The sequence below is a fragment of the Cylas formicarius genome, unplaced genomic scaffold (genome assembly GCF_029955315.1).
Source record: "Cylas formicarius isolate icCylForm1 unplaced genomic scaffold, icCylForm1.1 PGA_scaffold_8__14_contigs__length_24414737, whole genome shotgun sequence".
Classification (NCBI taxonomy): Eukaryota; Metazoa; Arthropoda; class Insecta; order Coleoptera; family Brentidae; genus Cylas; species Cylas formicarius.
Window position 1 is genome coordinate 8059483 of NW_026844361.1, and position 18019 is coordinate 8077501.

Sequence of the window (18019 nt, forward strand, 5' to 3'; positions counted from 1 at the left end):
GCTGTTATTGTAGTTAAGAGTGTTTCCGAGTTGAATGATGAAGATTTTACAATTGGGTATATGAATGGAATTATGGAGAAGCTTCTAGCCTTTAGAGGGGTTATTTGCATTTTTGCAACGAATATTTTTCAGCGCTCTTTGGGTTCGAGTAGGGAAAACAGGGATGTCTACGAACAAAAATATTACAATGCCAATACTAATTATTTTTTAAGGCAATACATTATAAAACACAACGCAAACATATGAACAACTCATACGAAAATAGTGCAGCTATTCCAAATTTTACCTCCGAAGTAGCTGTTTTTCGGTGGAGGTTATGGAAAACAGAAATACTTAGAGTGCACGTGTGCATACCTTTATCTATGGGTCTTTATCGTAGGTTTTTGGGAGATTTTATAAATCCAAAGTAACAAAACAATTCCCATAAATCCACATACATTTGCAATTTAAAGTGGTACCGACTAAAATGCATTTGTGACTCATTGAAAAACACGCCGCAAGTGGCGTGGTAGGTATTCCCCACGCGGACGCAGATCACTAATTTTATATTATCTGCGGGTATTAATTTCAAATCGGTTTCGCAATCTTTCGTAACTCCATCGTCCAGTGATAATGACCATTTATAATCGCAAGTCAAAAAAATCCGACGGGGAAGAAGATGAAACGCTTTCGAGGTAAGAGTCTACCCCAAAGATGCCATTTTAGAATTCATCTTAAACTGAAATTAATAACATTTTAGAAAGCAGGCGCGAGATGGCGATCAATCTCCGAAAATTAAGGTATGGTCTGTTCATAGATATAAGAAAGTGAGCAATTGCGTTTGAATGGGATTATCCAAGGGTGGTCATTAACATGCAATGCAACAAGATTATTTCGGAATTAAATTTGGAATTTAAATTCAGGTAAAATTGTGGTCCGGAATTGAAAATAATGTTATACCCCCCTGTGTTTAATATTCTTTGGTTTGGTATATACTACTTAGTTTAAGTTTATTAGTAATAATTCTTATTTGGTGTGTAATACAACGTGTGTTGAATCGTGTGCGAATTATGCAAAATATGTGCGAGTCTAGTGTATCTCAGGAGATGCTCCCGCCCAAATGTAGAAAGCACTATTCTATTGAGACTAAGGAAGTTATAAACAATGTTTATTTGACTCTCATTGAACGTGGTGCCAGCAAACAAGCATCTTTAGAAGAAACGGCCACATTGACGAAAATTTCAACATCAACTCTACGGAAAATTGTGAGCGAGGAAAAAAAGAAGCGATGCTGACATTTTCTCGAGTGTAGATGAAAGTGGTCAAGATATAATACGGCATAAAATTTACCAGTTATACGAGGAACAAAGCGTGCCTACATTAGATATCTTAATTAGGCGGCTTGAAAAAGATGAAACCGGTGTTAAATGTGGCAGAACTACCTTATGGAAGTGTATTCAGCACATGGGTTTTAGATTAAAAAAAATTAACACAACGCAAGTTTTAATGGAATCTTTTAGAATTCGGAAATGGCCACTGGAATATCTAGAAAAAAATAGGATTTACAGAGAACAAAGGCCAATTATTTACTTGGATGAAACCTGGTTCGACACTTATGATACCCCTGAAAAGGATTGCGTTGACTCAACTGATAAGTGTAAAACAAACGCGCCATCAAAAAGAGGTAAAATAATAACTATTTCTCATGCTGGCTCTAAAGATGGTTGGATTCCAAATGGACCTTCTCTGTCTGCGAAAAATATTAAAGATCCTTCTCTGGATTACCATGAAGACACCACCGCTGATTTATTTGAAAGTTGGATTAAAAACTCCTAATAGCGTAATTGTAATGGCCAATGCACGTTATCACAGTAGACAGTTGACTAAAACCCCTTCCTCATGTGACACAAAAGCAACGATCCCAAACTAAATGTATAATAACGACATTTATTTTCTCGAAGATTACACCAAGAAGCAATTAATTGAGGTTCTACAAAGCTTGAACCTATAAAAGGAATACGTCTGTGATAATTATGCAAACAATCTAGGGCATACAGTTTTAGGGCTTCCACCTTACCACTGTATATTTAATCCCATTGAACATGTTTGACACCAACTGAAATCTGCCATTCGTCGTAACAATGTTTTTCCCCGTGTTAACTCCAATGTCCTTAAACTTATGGAAACCGAAGTTTTTAACATCCCTCCACAAAGTTGGGCTAATTCTGTTAAACATATAGAAAAAGCGATGATAGCGATAGTGATACTAATATATTATGTGAATAATTTTAAGTAATTTAAGTAGGCAATAAAAATAATTTGTAATTTTATTTTAGATTTAAACATAAATACATACATAAATGAATAAATATTGTTTAGTATCTTTCCTAACAAAACCCTAAATATTTAAATTCTATGCAAAGTACGGACCTGTTCGGTCATATTTCATTCTTACAGCTTGCCCGGGTCTTTCCTTAATCCGTATCAGTTAGTCAATTTCTTATATCTATGAACAGACTTTACCCGTTCCGGGAATTGTTGGATGCGCCGCTTTAGGAACTTTGTATTTTAGAAAGTTAAGTCGAATTGGTGGAAAATTAAAATTTTGCTCAATTTCTTGGTACCCAGAAGAAACTTGGGACTTCAAGTAAGGGTACTACTCTGTTTTGCCATATTAGGCGCAGAGCGGTTAGCGAATTTGTACGTCCCAATCTACAGTAAACTCATAGGTAAGTCAATAAGGAAGGCTTTCGTCTCTTATTTATGTTTTGGCAGTCGATTCATTGACTCCTCAAGACGGTACTACTCGCTCACTCCGATGGGACCTCATTTTGATCTACACTGCTCTGAGGAGTTGCGCAGGAATCGGCTATTCTGGCATTTTCAACAGTCTGGCGTCATTTCTATGGTCCCCCTTGGAGCACTACGTCCGCAAACAAGTCCAGGTTTCCCTGTTTAGGCACATCCACAGTTTGTCGCTCCGATGGCACCTGGAGAAAAAAACCGGCGAGGTTCTACGCACCATGGACCGATCTGGCGACACCATCAACATGCTACTGTACGTCGTATTCTTCGTAATAGTACCGGTGGTGAGCGATTTGCTGGTGGCCATCAACTTTTTCTGCCAGTTATTCAACTTCGCCGTGGGCCTGATTATATTCGCAGCTATGATCGTCTTCGTGGGTAAGTGGAATCGAGTCAACATCAGCGGTAAGTAAATGTTTAGCTGCAGGTCTGAATATGGTCTTCATGGAATGGTATTCCAAGTTTCAAAAGAACATCGTCGAAGAAGACAACGAGGCCAACTCCAGCAACGTCGACTCCTTGTTGAATTTCGAAACGGTGAAGTACTACTGCGCGGAAGCGCACGAGGTAGACAAGTTTGAGCGAGCTCTCACCAAGTCTCAGGTACTTGGACGATTTTTAATTGTACGGCGATTGAGTTCCTCCTTAATGCAGGCTAGTCAATGGAAATCGTATCTGGTTATCCTGGTAGCCGATTCGACGGAAAGTCTTATATTTTTCTGGATATTTCTCGCCGGCTGCCTGTTTGCCGCGAATCGCGTGGTGACGCTGCCCGACCAGATGACCGTAGGCGATTACGTGCTATTCACTTCTTACCTCGTGCAGCTATCGAGGCCGTTGAGTTCGTGCAGCGGCATCCACAGGTACGAATCGACGCAAGTCCGTCTTTATTTTTGACGTAATATCTGCAGACAGATGCAGTACGTCTGCACCAGTCTTGATGGCATGTTCCAACTGTTCAATCAGGAACCGGAAGTTATCGACGCGATAGAGGCGGTACCCTTAGCCGCGGGTGGCGGGGAAGTCGCGTTTAATAACGTCACTTTCGGTTACAACGAAGACAGGATCATCTTAAAGAACGTCAGCTTCGTGGTACCAGCCGGCAAGACTGTAGCACTGGTAGGCCCTTCAGGTAGCGGCAAGAGTACCATCATCAGGCTTTTGTTCCGATTTTACGATGTAAACGGCGGCTCAGTTCTCATTGATGGACAGAATATTAAAGGTGTAACGCAAGTCTCCTTACGTAAGATAATAGGGGTGGTACCTCAGGACACGGTACTATTCAACGAGACCGTCAAGTACAACGTTAAATACGGGCGTTTCGGCGCTAGCGACGAGGAGATGATTGCCGCCACTAACGCCGCGGACATCCACGACAGAATCATGACGTTTCCAGAGGCGTACGGTACTATAGTAGGCGAGAGGGGCTTGCGCTTAAGCGGAGGCGAGAAGCAGAGGGTGGCGATCGCGAGGACATTGCTCAAGGCTCCCGAGATAGTACTGCTAGACGAGGCGACGAGTTCCTTGGACACCCACGCTGAAAGAAACATCCAAGCGTCGCTGGGGAAGTTATGCGAGCACAGGACCACCCTTATAGTAGCTCACAGACTCTCCACTGTGATACACGCTGACGAAATTTTGGTGCTGAAGGACGGGGAGATCGTGGAAAGAGGAAGGTACGATTTTGAGGTGGCGGGAAGGTTTCTGGTGGGATGACGGTGTCGTTTTAGGCACTCCGAACTTATAGAGAAGGAGGGGTTTTACTGTGATATGTGGAAACGGCAGCTGAATAGCGGTCTGGATTGACAAGTATGACTCGACGCTTTTTTTTGTACAGAATAAATTTAAAAATGAAATGTTCCAATTACATGTTTATAACTCGAGTTAAGGTTTAGTTTAGCTCATCTACAAATGACAGTAGAGTTCACGTTTCACGGTATTGGTAATTTTACAATTGAGACCTTTGGTGTTGTTTTCATGTGAGTTGTTTGCTGTTTTTTTCTGTCCGAAATAAATTGTAACATTGAATGGTATTAGCGATTTTACAATAAGGCCTCTGGCGGTAAAAACGTTAAAGTATTTCAAAAGTAAAATTTAGAATGGCAGCATTGTCAGTGATTCAGAGGTAAACATTACTTCCAAATGGCCATGGTTGTTTACTGCCAGCTGTAATACAATGGAAGAATAAAATTGCTAAATGGAAAGGAAATATTTATTGGCTTTCCCTATAGACGCAATAAAATGGCCAAGGTCGTTGATCAATTTGTGGCTTCGACTCCGACAATTGAACCAGGCGTTGGGAAGTGCAGTTGGCAGTCAAAACTCATTTCTATCTTAACAGCTGCCGATAATGCCGACAAAACTCATCAATTAGGCGTTGACTACGATGATGGAGAGGAATATGTACAAAGAAAAAGAGCAACTTTTTGTGTAAGTGTTTGTAATTAAACTGCTACAAATTAGTCTGGTTTTTGGATATGTGTTCTATTCAACGTTCTGGAGATAAAAGGAAATTTCTCAAGTTCGATTTTATTCGATTGTACGAAGGATATATTTGCAAAGGTTCGCAGATCTATATGAAAGCAATGACAACGATCGGCATCTTATTACTTATAGTTAACTAAAACTAGCTAAACTAGCCAAAACTGAACCGAATCCTTATTCTAAACCATTTTTGCATACCTCTACCGCTAAGCAGACCACATTCGAAAGAGAATTCGGCAAGCCCAGAACCGAAGGTAAGAACTACACCGAAGAAGAAATCCCGGTCCACTTGGAAAAACTTTTGGACCAAACTAATGGCGCTAGCACCGTACATGTGGCCCAAAAAGGCTATTTATAGAAACCTCCAAATCCGCATTATCTTGTGTTTTTTCCTCCTGGGTATAGGGAGGGTCATCAACCTCTATATCCCCATTTATAATAAGATCATAGGTATATTTCGCTAAAAATAAAGGAATTGAAAATTCTCAGTAAACGGTTCTACTTCAGTTGACTCGTTGACAAATCTCGACGCCGTTGCCTACAGATGGGACTGGATTGTGATCTACGTCTCTCTAAAGTTCTTACAGGGGGGTGGTTTGGACACGTTGGGCTTCCTCAACGACCTCAGGTCCCTTTTGTGGGTGGCAGTACAGCAATATACCAGCAGAGAAGTGAAGGTACGCGTTCCTCCTTCCAGATACACCTAATTCTATATATCTTACGCGGCAGGTTACATTGTTCCGCCACCTACACGGACTTTCTTTAAGCTGGCACCTCAACAGGAAAACAGGGGAGGTACTCCGGGTCATGGATCGCGGCACCGAAAGTGTCGACAATCTGATAAACGTCATATTTTTTTCCTTAGCGCCGGCGGTCATCGATATCCTCATTGCCGTGATTTATTTGTGCACCGCATTCAACTACTGGTTCGGCATCACAGTCTTGACAACGTTGGTGATGTACGTTGGTAAGTCACAGGGTACAAACAAATTGCACCATAGAGATCAGTGAAAATAGCACAGGGTGCCATAAAGTATTTAGTTAAAGTGGGGGTATGAGATGGAAAATGTTCGGAGATGCAATGAGTGTCACTTTTTGTCTTGTTAACGTCCGTTGCCCGGAGAAAGCTGCCATGACCTTGATCTTCCGCAGCTGTGACTGTAATCCTGATCGAATCGAGGTCTGACATTCGTAGGGCAATGAACGAAGCGGACAACAAGCGTAGAGGTAGAAGCGTCGACTCTCTACTGAATTTCGAAACCGTGAAGTATTACAACGCGGAAAATTACGAGGTCGAAACATTTAACGGAGAACTGCTCAAGTTTCAAGTGAGTCAAATATAGAACCTATCCTCGCTTGGAAGCTTGCTGTCTTTCGTTCCGGCTAGTAGTTATCGAATTGCGCATTTGCAATTGAACTTATCTTATAGTTTTTTTTAATAGGGGAAACAATTGAAAGCGAATCTGACGCTAAACATTCTACACTGCTCTCAAAATGTTGTGCTCTGCGCGGGTCTGCTAGCCGGATCTTTAATGGCCGCGCGTATGGCCACGGAAACATCTACCTCAACCGTCGGCGACTACGTCATGTTCTTGTCTTACGTCGTGCAATTATACGGTCCCTTGAATATGTTCGGCTTCCACTATAGGTCGGAATCGTCATTTTGATTGTGCAATGCGGTAAAACGTCCTTTCAGGCAAATCCAAAACAGTTTCGTCGATATGGAGAACATGCTCGACTTGTTAGAGCAAGAACCGGCGATCGTCGACTGCCCAGACGCCACATCTCTAGATGTCAACGGGGGAGCCATTCAATTTGAAAGGGTTACGTTTGGTTACGTGTCCGAGGAGATCGTTTTGAAGGAAGTCAGCTTTTCCTTAATGCAGGGCCAAACAGTCGCCTTGGTAAGCGACCGCTGGTCCTTGGAGTCGGATTTCGAAATAATCATGTTAGGTAGGTCCGTCGGGGAGCGGGAAAAGCACCATCTTGAGACTGCTTTTCCGTTTCTACGACGCGGATGCGGGATCAATCAAACTCGACGGTCAGAATATTGAACACGTGTCCCAAAATTCGCTGCGCAAGGCAATTGGAGTGGTGCCACAGGACACGGTGCTGTTTAACAATACCGTTAAGTTTAATATCAAATACGGCAGGATGGACGCATCGGACGCAGACGTAATCGAGGCTTCCAAAGGGGCGGATATTCACGACAGAATTATGACGTTTCCAGAGGCGTACGGCACAATAGTAGGCGAGAGGGGCTTGCGCTTGAGCGGAGGCGAGAAGCAGAGGGTGGCGATCGCGAGGACATTGCTCAAGGCTCCCGAGATAGTACTGCTAGACGAGGCGACGAGTTCCTTGGACACCCACGCTGAAAGAAACATCCAAGCGTCGCTGAGGAAGTTATGCGAGCACAGGACCACCCTTATAGTAGCTCACAGACTCTCCACTGTGATACACGCGGACGAAATTTTGGTGCTGAAGGACGGGGAGGTCGTGGAAAGAGGAAGGTACGATTTTGAGGTGGCGGGAAGGTTTCTGGTAGGATGACGGCGTCGTTTTAGGCACTCCGAACTTGTAGAGAAGGAGGGGTTATACTGCGACATGTGGAAGCGGCAACTGGATAGTGGTCTGGAGTAACCAGTATGGCTCGACGCTATGTTTTTTTTTTGTACAGAATAAATTAGAAAAATTAAATGTTTCAATAACTGGAGTTAAGGTTTACTTTAGCTTATCTACAGATGACAATAGAGTTCACGTTATTGGTGATTTTACAATTGATACCTTTGGCGTTGTTTTCATGCGAGTTATGTTTGCCTTGTATGGACGATGTTTAATTGTTCTAATAACTAGTTCGTTTGGCATCGTTGGCGATTCCGTGCCTTTCTAAATTCCTTCGAGTGTTCAATATTACTATGTTGATGGAAATCATTCAGTCATTAACAATTATCCTAGTAACAGCTTTCGAGGTAAATTTTTTATGCTTTAAACCTATCTAGAACACTTCAGGGGAACTTCATGGTAAGATATTATTCTCGCACCACAAAAACTGTCAACAGAACCTTGTCGAGTTGTTGCCAGCAGCGTTACAATCAGAAAATACATTCGCGAAATGAAAAGGCCATATTTATTGGCTCGCCCTATAGACGCAACAAAATACTCAAGGTCGTCGATCAATTATCATTTCCCGGAATAATCGGCCGAATGAAACTATGGTATTCAGTTTTGGGAAGAGTATTTTGCAGTAAAAAATCATTATAATCTTAACAGCCGGTGACGATGGGCAAAAAATATGGGGACGAACACACATAAAGAAAAAGAGGAACTTTTAGTGTAAGTGTTTTTCAATTAGCGGTTCACCATAAAAGTTAATAACTATTTTTTAAAAATTTCTCCTTAAAATGCACTTTACCGTTAACTTAGTCATAATTTAGCGAATTATAGTAAACAGTTGACACCAATATTGAAAATTATTTTCGAGTTTTTTGCAATGGGACCAGGGCACGTAATCGCTGTCTTAATTTTAATTGATTTCAAAAATTAATTTAAAACCAGATCACTGCCAAGTTTAATTACTTAATGATCTATCTCTGCAAAGAAAGTTGTGAGGATTTAAACATTTTCGGAGATAAATGTCGACAACTCCAAAAAGGCTTAATGTACTTTAATAAACTTAGAGTAGTTAAAAACGGTTGCTTTGCTAAGCTATTAATCGTGAGTGACGCGATTGCAACTGCTTACCTCGCCACCAGATGGGGTTTCCTGACATAATCACAAACAAGATTATTTTATCCAGAAGAAAAATTAATATGGCGACATCACTTTGTTTACGTCATTAGTCCAATAATTTCTTAATTTACCTAATAGTTTTTTTTTTCAAATTTTCCCTAATACCTTACCTCGTTTTTCCCTTACTGCAAAATCTGTTATATGCATTTTTATGTTACAGCCTTGTTATAAGGAAAGGAATTTGCAAGAGCGTAGACACTATGTGTCGTGCAGGGGGCCTTCCATTCAAAGCTAGAACGTTTTCAAACTCGATTCGACTATATCGAAAATATTTTGGCAAAGCAACGTACTATGTTAGCTTTTTACTTTGTTCGTTATTGAAAAAAAATAGGTATTCGTACAATTAGCACGATTGCAATCCTCGTGCATGCTTATACATATGCATTTAAATTTGCAAGCCTCGCGATATTTTTTCTACGACGGGATTAAATTTAATCGGCTCTACAACAAGCCAATGAAATTTTATACTAATAAATCGGAATAATTAAACTGTCTATATAGTATTTCATTTTTTGACTGTTAATTGCATGGACTGATTATGTTTGTGTTTTGTCTATATTTGACTTTCGACACCACTGAGGATTTGGCCAGACATGGTAATAAATTTTTCGAATGAAGATTCATCTAAACTTATGTTTATATTTAACCTACGATTGTTAAAGCAATACATGTTTTAATTTTGTTTGTTTAACTGCATCAAACAAAAATTGTAAATTATTTGTGCTTCTCGTTTCACTAATCTGATAAGAGTCAGATAAGTAAAAATATCTCTAAAATGAAGGTTCAAATGACAATTTTAAGCAAGAAGAAAATTAGATAAACCATAAACCTAACCACCAAAAGCCTAGTCAAAAGACTGATAATACAGGAACTTATAAACCGCCTATGAAAAAAATTTGAGACGATCCATTCAATTCGCGCATGCGGGAGATTTTAAATCTCGTTTTTAACCAATGGCTTTGCGGTATTCAATAAGCAACATGGCCGCTGAGAGATCATCAATAAGTGTGGATGTGGAACTTTTACTGTCGTGTTTTCTCCCCTTAATGTTCAGTCAAAGGTCAATCACTTAAGAAAATGGCATAAAGCGCAGGTTAGAGGGTGAAAGGTAGAGGCGGAAAACCTTCTTCTCTACGAAAATATCAATGCCGCCTGAGGCGCATCAATTTTTACTGTAGTGGGGTACTATATGATCTAATAGCTACATGCTTCAAGACATTCGCCATTGTTTTTCACCTCCTGTTTATTTTGTCTGTAATCTTTTGTAGAAGTTCACTTTTTAATACTCATATTTAGTCATATCTCCACTGATTACATCAATAGTACCTTATCTATTTAACCTATGATTTTTCGAGTATTAGTTTTAAATGAATCAAGCAAAAATTCTAGAAGTTATAAATTTATGATTTTTTTCTTTAATTATTTTGGATGATTGATCGTAACGCAGAGTCAAGTAAATAAAAATATCTAGTAAAAAAAGCTTCAAATCAAAGTTTCCCAAGAGACGAAAAATTAGGACAAACCATTAACCTAACCACAAAAAACTTAGGCACAAATTTCGTTTAGTCGAAATCAGTTATATAAAAAATATATTCTTGTCTTTTGGAAGTCTTTGCAAACATGTATAAATAAAAAATTTGGTATAATTGAAATCTGTTACGTTAAAAATAACCAGCCACTAATTGCGAACAAACGTATGACGTTTTACTGTAACTGATTTGAACTATTCTAAAATCCCCAAAACGTAAAATCCCCAAAACGAAAATAAAACGCGTTTGCCCTTCTATGTTCAAATAGTCTTCTTCTCTAAAAGACTAAAGTACATCCCTATTTATGTAAAAAACTTCCAGTCCATGGAGTTCCTCAGAAAAAATGCGCGGTTCAAGCGGCAAGACACTTCCCTCTTTTTTTGTTTTTACTTGTTTGAGTCTTTTACTAAAAGTTATACAGAAATTGCGTTTATAACCACTCAAAGCGTTTAATTTCAGTCAAAAACAATATGGCTAACTAATTGAGCTACTATTTAGTATTACAGGAAAACGATATTCGCACTTAACCCGCGAACAGACCATAACAAATCACTCCAGATAAAATTCCGTAAAAAAATTACACCAAACGTGTCGCTTTTGTGCCGATTTACGCCTGCTCGCATGCGATATCGATTAACAATAACCGCCATCAGTAAGTAGTGCGCCAGTGCCAGTGCCGAGTCATTGGCGGCGGGTCTATTATTATCCCAGAACGTGGCAATGGCCACGAGGTCGATGTTACGGACGCACAACAGACACTTGGATACGCTTCTGAGGTACATCAAATATTCCGAATCTTAAATAAACTAGGAAGCCAAATAATGCGAGTGAGACAATGGTAATCCTTGCCCAAACGTCCCGTTCAATCTGTAGGTTTATGAATTATGATTCCCTTTCTCTATTATTTCGAATCGCTACTTCAACTAACCTTAAATGCGCAGCAAACCGAACCAAAATGCGTCTCAGCAGCAAACGAAGAAAAGCGACAAAGTGTCGTTCGACAACATCGACGTAAAAGTGAAATTCAAGGTAGCCCCCGGTTTCCTAACCTCAAACCCATTCAAACGCCAACGTTTCAGGAGTGCAACGACAACAAATCGACATGGACCGGGGCGTGGAAGAAGTTCAAGACTTTGGCCCCGTTCCTCTGGCCGAAGAAGGACGTCTGCTTACAAATCAGGGTGCTGTTCTGCTTTTGCTTATTGGGACTGGGTCGCGTGGTCAACCTCAACGTCCCCATCTACAACAAGTACGTAGTGGACTCTTTGACGCCGGAAGCAGGCAAAGAGCTAGAGTTTCGTTGGGATTGGATTTTGATTTATGCCGGTCTGAAGTTCTTGCAAGGCAGCGGCGCGGCCGGGGGGTTACTTAACAACCTGAGATCGTTCCTGTGGGTGCGGGTGCAACAGTACACAACCAGGGAGGTTGAGGTTCAGTTATTCAAGCACCTTCACAGTCTTTCGCTGAGATGGCACTTGAACAGGAAAACGGGCGAGGTGCTGCGGGTCATGGACAGAGGCACCGACAGCATCAATAATTTACTAAACATGTTGCTCTTCCAAATAGTACCCACCATAGCTGATTTACTAATCGCGATAGTTTACTTCTGCACCATGTTCAATTACTGGTTCGGTATCATAGTCGCCGTTACGATCATTTCGTATATGGGGATGACCATGGCCATAACGGAGTGGAGATCAAAGTACCGTCGTCGTATGAATCAGGCGGATAATGAGACCAGGGCGAGGAGCGTCGACTCGCTTCTTAATTTCGAGACCGTGAAGTACTACAACGCGGAGCAGTACGAGGTGGACTCTTTCAAGGAAGCAGTGCTCAAGTACCAGAAAGAAGAGTGGAAACATAACTTTACGTTAAATCTGATGAACTCCGTGCAGAACTTGCTGCTCTGCGTTGGGTTTCTGGCTGGTAGCTTGCTGTCGGCTTACATGGTCGCCGTGAGGCACGAGTTAAAAGTGGGAGACTATGTCCTGTTCGCTTCTTACATCGCACAACTTTATATGCCACTTAATATGTTCGGCATGCAGTATAGGTGAGTCGTGTTTCTACTACCTATACATATTGAGTGGCTTGTATATGACAGACACGAGATGATATCTCAAAAATCAAATCATTTCCAATATTACGAGGGATATTATCAAAGTTCTAGGAATTGTGCGATAATCAAATTACGCAGCACTCACAGCCAATGTTACTAGACAAGTCTTGACAGGTTGATTATTGGGGATTCAGGTGTTGACTGATAGAGACTCGTATTCACACGACGGTTTTTTGAATCATGGAACAAATATTAATCAATAATAATCTTTTTCTGGAAAGAATATTATACGAAGTTATTATCAGCGCTACTGCGACAGGCACTTAATTGTAACCACACCGCAGGAAAAACGAAGCATGTTTTGAACAATTTGCGAAGGGAATTGCTTCGGCACCCACCTTATTACCCCGATCTTTGTGATTATCAGCTGTTCGCAGATTTGGAAACACCCTTGAGCCGCATTAGATCTGAAAGTTTTATTAGCGTGAAACGCGCTTGAGGAGACAAGAGAAAAAGTTGTTTAAGGACGGTTCGACACAATTAGTTTTTCGTTGGGATAAATATATTCAGTCGAATGGAAATTAGCTCTAAACTTGATAACACGTCAACAGCCCAAAACGTGTAATTTATAATATGATAAAAATAATGAAAGTTCGACACTTTCATAATATTTCAAAATCGTAATTATATTGAAACACAATGAACATTACAGCTAAATTCTCAGAACTTTGTACACATCCCTCGTAGCTGTATACCATGTTGGCTCAGAAATGTATATAGGAGTATATCAAATAATTTCGACAAATTTCAAAGAGACCAGACTCCGAAAACGGTATTTAATACCAAAATATCTTGGCCATAGAAGTGATTTTGACTTGGAACCGCGAAATAATTTTCCATCATTTGCTGTCCGTCAGGCAGATTCAAAACAATTTCGTCGACATGGAGAACATGTTCGACCTACTGCGTCAGGAGCGAGAGGTGGTAGACGCGCCGGGGGCGGGTCCGGTAGCCATCAAAGATGGCGGCGTCGAATTCAAAAACGTCAGTTTCCACTACCTTCCCGAGAAAACGATACTGAAGAACGTTAGTTTCCGGGTACCACCCGGAAAGACGGTAGCACTGGTGAGTATTCGGTAAAAGATTCAACTTGGAGTATTAGCAGGGCGATTATTTTTAGACTGTCTTTAAAATAGGTCGGTCCTTCCGGAAGCGGCAAGAGCACAATAATAAAACTGATCTTTCGCTTTTACGACGTCGAATCCGGTTCCATTACGGTAGACGGACAAGACATTAAATCGGTAACTCAGGATTCGTTGCGAAACGCTATCGGGGTCGTACCGCAGGACACCGTACTTTTTAACAACACCATTCGGTACAACATTAAATATGGCCGACTGACTGCGACCGACGCGGACGTGATAGAGGCGGCCAAAGGGGCGGATATACACAACCGAATCCTAAACTTCCCTCAGCAATACGAGACGCAGGTCGGCGAGAGGGGTTTGAGGCTGAGCGGAGGGGAAAAACAAAGAGTGGCCATCGCCCGCACGCTCCTCAAAGCGCCGGCCATTATACTTCTGGATGAGGCCACGAGCGCTTTGGATACCCACACCGAGAGGAATATACAGGTTGGGAACGATTTACATTTTGCGGAATATCTCTAGCGTCTGGTGTCGTACTAGGAAGCCCTGGACAAAATGTGCAGCAATAGAACGACGGTGATAGTAGCGCATAGACTGTCGACGATCATTCATGCCGATGAGATATTGGTGGTACGAGAGGGAGAGATCGTGGAAAGAGGACGGTGAGTGCTACGTCATGTTCCCCACCCAAACAGCACCAGTACACATCTCAAACGTACGATATGTCAAAAGTTGATACACCTATATAGCACACATAATCCCTACATTTTCCAATACAATGTACGTATTTGCTAAGTCTAAGTATGCAACGCAGACGTAGGTACTGTCGTCGACCCTAGATACATATTATTTTCTAAACATAAACAAAAATCAATTACCAGTTATATACAATTTTTATTTTAAACTTTACCGTTGATTCTGCTTGAAAGCAATGACTGCCCGCCTAAGTCATCTATCAGTTTCTAACTTCACCCCTTGTCTTTCTCGGCGCTATTCTAATTTATCTTCTACCTCTACACAATAAAAGTAATCGTCAATGAAAATTCAGTTAAAAAAATAAATAAGGACTAAAAGTTCAACATTTGATAAAGACACGGTGTTGTCGAAACCATTGTCATGGCAAAATATGTAATTTCGTGAAAATCTGATCTTTTGGTTCTTATTTATTTTGATACCCAATACCCAATTTGTACGTACGATGCTGGTTTTGTGGAAAACCGTAAAATAGTCGAACGATTTTAAGATGAAAATTTTCTCATTTGGAGGGAGACACATCCCTCCTGAGAACAACTGCCTGTTTAGTACCCAAATATTTTTTAGGTGCTTTGCTAAAATAATACGTTAGAGATGATATCTGCTGGGATTAATGTTACCAATCTCAAAATAATAACTTTCCTTATTGCCTTTATGATATCAAAACCTAAATTAATACGAAAAATAAAACTAAAATTTAAAGGGTGTAAAAAAGGTTAAATTAAAATTTACATAAACTGTTATTTTAAATTGATGACGAATACAATATAGAACATAATCAAAAATTCCATTTATTTTCAAAGGTAATCGGTAATCCCATCCGTCCAATAATAATTAACATTAATTTGCTGCAGGCACAACGATTTAATCGCCCAAGACGGGATCTACGCCATCATGTGGAGGCAACAATTGGAGAGCAACAAAGAGAAAAACGACTCCACGTACCAGGAACCGGAATACCAGAAAACAAAACCCGAATAAATAAAGAAACTTATTACATTTCGAATTTATTTACTCGCCACCAGACTTTACAACTCAAATGGCGTTACATAACCTCAGAATAATTGTTTTCCGAAGCCGCCACCGGTACGGGATGGCGCTCTTCATAGACACGCGCATCAACTGAAATTGTACAGGTTCACTTGGGCCTCACGTCATTAGTTACTTACCCAACTCCAAAATTACCATCGCAGCAATCAATAAGGAACAAATGACTCCCAGCGCTGTCACCCAGGGGTGATTTTGGAACCAGTATTTCCTCTTGACGTGTTCCGCTTGAAGTTTAAACAGTTCGCCCTTTTCTTTTACGTGTTTCGCCCTTTGGTCGAGGTCAATCAGTTCGGGGTTGCGCGTCAGCAGCACTTTGTCGATGTTGTGTCGCATTATGTCCACTATGTCGTCCAGTCGTTTCTGGGTTTGGTCTAAATGAGCTGTGGTCGACGTATTCGAGTCCATTGGGAGTGTTTTTGGCGACAGTGGAATCAAACGATTTGGGAAATGAGAAGTTGAATAGTACCTCGAGGTGGAAAATCAATAGATAATAGAGATAAAAAAGATAATCGCGTGCACGGAATAGCCGCGTATTTTTATTTTCGTCCCGTTATTCTCTAAAAATGATCGATATCTGGTTGGTAACTCTTATTTGAGTATTATTTCTCCATTTTCGCTAAAGGAGACTTTTTGGTTTTGGAGGAGAAAATCTTGGACAAACTCCTGCATAACTTGTACAATAGATGTTCCTTAGAATCACACATATTTGATTCATTAGTTTTTGGCGAACCCCCTTTAGCCTACAGTGAAAACCAAATTCTTTCTTTCACTTTGTATTTTAAATATAAATTGGTTTAAGTTAAATCATTAGGATATAAGAAGGAGGCTTTTTATCAAGTGCACTTTCCAAAAAATTAATATACAGACATCAATAATAATAGATATATTTATTCATAAGAAATACTTACTTTTCAAATCACATTTAACCACCAAAAATTACAATCATTATAGGTAAACAATTACTATTAATTACATGTATAAATCATTAGTATTATTGACTTGTTCACTTACTGCTTAGGTTTTGTAAATACATCTGAAAATACCATTTACATATATCAATGTGTATGTAACCAAAGGCACTTGCAAGGCAACTGTATCAAAATAGGGGGAAAGAAAAACATATCAACAATAAAAACCAAAAAATAAGTAGTACCGGATCGGTTTTCACAACAAAATATTGGCTAGTTTGATCCATCCTTCACTGCCGTGCTGGAGTCGGAGCTACTATTACCGTGAGTTACGGACACTGAAAATAAATTCAATCAATTAATTAAAAAAAAACTTATTACTGTTTTGTAAGAACTTCAAAATCACATTTCCGCCAAAGTTTAATAGAATGGAAATAAAATATCTTTATTTCTGCAATCAGATTTACATGTTACCAATTAATATACTTTTAAAATTAGTTTAGCATAAGCTATTTACTTATGCAAAAAGCTATTGCCTGTTTCAATAAACATACATAAAAGTGCAATTACATTTGTTTACCGAAGTTCCTTCATGAAGGCCAAATATTAAGCAGCAACGAGTTTTGCCAACTAGCAACACGAAATTAAACAAAAAGGAATTAACTGATAAGACAATAATAGGCACATACCGATGATGATGATCAGCAAAGTGATTCCAATGACCCCAATTATGATCATCATCTTAATATTCTTCCACCAGTATTTTCTTTTCAGTTTTTGAGCTTGCTGTTCGAACCTCTTACCACCCTCCTGGAGGGCATCCGCTCTACTATCAAGCTCTGAGAGTTTTTGGTCTCTCTCTAGTACCTTCTCCACATTCACCCTCATTATGCCCACCACCTCGTTCACCTGTTGCTGGGTTTGCTCCAGTTTGGAAGGTGGCCGGGCGTTCCCGGACGATCCAGATGGATTCTCCATGACTACAATATGAGATGTATCAACGTCGTCCAAGTTTTTATCGAGATAAGGGAATTTTTCATTCATGATCATGATCCATTCAATTTAAGGGATTGATTAAATATGGTACTTACCGTTGCAAAAATAGGGCTAAAGTTCCTAATTATCGAGCAAAATATACCACGAAATAAAACAAAACAAATAAAGGACTGACGTTTCTCGCCACTTATCAATCAGACATTTTCTTTGAGTGACGTCATATGCCAACAATTTTTTACCCCACTTAAACAAGAACTTCAATGCGCCATCTCTTATTCTAGAAGATTGGTAGAAAAATAGGCAATAAGTAATAAAAAATGGTTGTTGACATCGGATGACAACAGATGGCGACACCAAGCTACAAAATAAAGAGATGGAACTTATATGGTGTCTTTAAATGAAAGTTTTTCTTGAATATCCAGAAAAGATCGCATTTTTGTATGTTGCATATTCAATCATTAGATTTCAAATTTGATACTAGCTCCACGCCTTGTCGGATAGCTTAACAACAACTACGCAACGGTA

The 18019-nt window shown here is 40.0% G+C and overlaps 5 protein-coding genes across 13 annotated transcripts; 3 read left to right on the forward strand and 2 right to left on the reverse strand.

Moving 5' to 3' along the window:
- Nucleotides 1–473: 473 nt before the first annotated feature.
- Nucleotides 474–5042, forward strand: LOC132706584 (ATP-binding cassette sub-family B member 6-like). Of its 4 annotated transcripts, XM_060677984.1 has the most exons (9): nucleotides 474–674; nucleotides 740–779; nucleotides 2552–2708; nucleotides 2755–3162; nucleotides 3212–3387; nucleotides 3439–3647; nucleotides 3696–4460; nucleotides 4515–4593; nucleotides 5016–5042. In XM_060677984.1, the coding sequence occupies exons 1-8, from the start codon at nucleotides 613–615 to the stop codon at nucleotides 4588–4590; spliced, it is 1893 nt and encodes a 630-aa protein (XP_060533967.1). In that variant the 5' UTR covers nucleotides 474–612; the 3' UTR covers nucleotides 4591–4593; nucleotides 5016–5042. The 4 variants fall into 4 exon arrangements, with proteins under 4 accessions (XP_060533967.1, XP_060533966.1, XP_060533968.1 ...); XM_060677983.1 differs by lacking the exon at nucleotides 5016–5042 and having other exon boundaries at nucleotides 4515–4652; XM_060677986.1 differs by lacking the exon at nucleotides 5016–5042 and having other exon boundaries at nucleotides 531–674; nucleotides 2608–2708; nucleotides 4515–4652.
- LOC132706582 (ATP-binding cassette sub-family B member 6-like) lies at nucleotides 5026–7998 on the forward strand. Of its 5 annotated transcripts, none has more exons than XM_060677978.1 (9): nucleotides 5036–5214; nucleotides 5483–5718; nucleotides 5776–5945; nucleotides 5998–6235; nucleotides 6421–6596; nucleotides 6711–6916; nucleotides 6965–7172; nucleotides 7222–7778; nucleotides 7833–7997. In XM_060677978.1, the coding sequence occupies exons 1-9, from the start codon at nucleotides 5171–5173 to the stop codon at nucleotides 7906–7908; spliced, it is 1911 nt and encodes a 636-aa protein (XP_060533961.1). In that variant the 5' UTR covers nucleotides 5036–5170; the 3' UTR covers nucleotides 7909–7997. The 5 variants fall into 5 exon arrangements, with proteins under 5 accessions (XP_060533962.1, XP_060533961.1, XP_060533965.1 ...); XM_060677982.1 differs by lacking the exon at nucleotides 5483–5718 and having other exon boundaries at nucleotides 5120–5214; nucleotides 5998–6063; nucleotides 6134–6235; XM_060677980.1 differs by lacking the exon at nucleotides 5036–5214 and having other exon boundaries at nucleotides 5580–5718; nucleotides 5998–6063; nucleotides 6134–6235.
- A 260-nt stretch (nucleotides 7999–8258) lies between these two features.
- LOC132706581 (ATP-binding cassette sub-family B member 6-like) lies at nucleotides 8259–15553 on the forward strand. 2 transcript variants are annotated; one of them, XM_060677976.1, is made up of 8 exons: nucleotides 8259–8601; nucleotides 9218–11362; nucleotides 11528–11615; nucleotides 11666–12636; nucleotides 13560–13767; nucleotides 13839–14273; nucleotides 14328–14449; nucleotides 15395–15553. In XM_060677976.1, exons 2-8 carry the CDS (start codon nucleotides 11307–11309, stop codon nucleotides 15519–15521), a joined length of 2007 nt encoding a protein of 668 aa, XP_060533959.1. In that variant the 5' UTR covers nucleotides 8259–8601; nucleotides 9218–11306; the 3' UTR covers nucleotides 15522–15553. The 2 variants fall into 2 exon arrangements, with proteins under 2 accessions (XP_060533959.1, XP_060533960.1); XM_060677977.1 differs by lacking the exon at nucleotides 9218–11362 and having other exon boundaries at nucleotides 8273–8601.
- LOC132706586 (vesicle-associated membrane protein 2-like) lies at nucleotides 15544–16029 on the reverse strand. Its single transcript, XM_060677993.1, has 2 exons — nucleotides 15710–16029; nucleotides 15544–15662 (listed from the first exon to the last, which is right to left on the reverse strand). The coding sequence occupies exons 1-2, from the start codon at nucleotides 15993–15995 to the stop codon at nucleotides 15586–15588; spliced, it is 363 nt and encodes a 120-aa protein (XP_060533976.1). The 5' UTR covers nucleotides 15996–16029; the 3' UTR covers nucleotides 15544–15585.
- A 465-nt stretch (nucleotides 16030–16494) lies between these two features.
- LOC132706117 (synaptobrevin-1-like) lies at nucleotides 16495–17711 on the reverse strand. The gene is made up of 3 exons (XM_060677238.1): nucleotides 17590–17711; nucleotides 17188–17478; nucleotides 16495–16836 (listed from the first exon to the last, which is right to left on the reverse strand). The coding sequence occupies exons 2-3, from the start codon at nucleotides 17474–17476 to the stop codon at nucleotides 16772–16774; spliced, it is 354 nt and encodes a 117-aa protein (XP_060533221.1). The 5' UTR covers nucleotides 17477–17478; nucleotides 17590–17711; the 3' UTR covers nucleotides 16495–16771.
- Between the last annotated feature and the right edge of the window lie 308 nt (nucleotides 17712–18019).

Bases quoted from the DNA above. Each gene is read 5' to 3' on its own strand.
- LOC132706117 (XM_060677238.1), bottom strand. From the start codon at position 17,476: ATGGAGAATCCATCTGGATCGTCCGGGAACGCCCGGCCACCTTCCAAA. The intron at 16,837-17,187 runs GTATGTGCCTAT...ATTTATTTTCAG, and splicing joins TTTGCTGATCATCATCATCG to TGTCCGTAACTCACGGTAAT.
- LOC132706586 (XM_060677993.1), bottom strand. From the start codon at position 15,995: ATGGACTCGAATACGTCGACCACAGCTCATTTAGACCAAACCCAGAAA. The intron at 15,663-15,709 runs GTAAGTAACTAA...GTACAATTTCAG, and splicing joins GATGGTAATTTTGGAGTTGG to TTGATGCGCGTGTCTATGAA.
- LOC132706581 (XM_060677976.1), top strand. From the start codon at position 11,307: ATGGCCACGAGGTCGATGTTACGGACGCACAACAGACACTTGGATACG. The intron at 13,768-13,838 runs GTGAGTATTCGG...TCTTTAAAATAG, and splicing joins CCGGAAAGACGGTAGCACTG to GTCGGTCCTTCCGGAAGCGG. The intron at 14,450-15,394 runs GTGAGTGCTACG...AATTTGCTGCAG, and splicing joins GAGATCGTGGAAAGAGGACG to GCACAACGATTTAATCGCCC.
- LOC132706584 (XM_060677984.1), top strand. From the start codon at position 613: ATGACCATTTATAATCGCAAGTCAAAAAAATCCGACGGGGAAGAAGAT. The intron at 675-739 runs GTAAGAGTCTAC...ATAACATTTTAG, and splicing joins GAAGATGAAACGCTTTCGAG to AAAGCAGGCGCGAGATGGCG. The intron at 2,709-2,754 runs GTAAGTCAATAA...ATGTTTTGGCAG, and splicing joins AATCTACAGTAAACTCATAG to TCGATTCATTGACTCCTCAA.
- LOC132706582 (XM_060677978.1), top strand. From the start codon at position 5,171: ATGATGGAGAGGAATATGTACAAAGAAAAAGAGCAACTTTTTGT. The intron at 7,173-7,221 runs GTAAGCGACCGC...TAATCATGTTAG, and splicing joins AGGGCCAAACAGTCGCCTTG to GTAGGTCCGTCGGGGAGCGG. The intron at 7,779-7,832 runs GTACGATTTTGA...GCGTCGTTTTAG, and splicing joins GAGGTCGTGGAAAGAGGAAG to GCACTCCGAACTTGTAGAGA.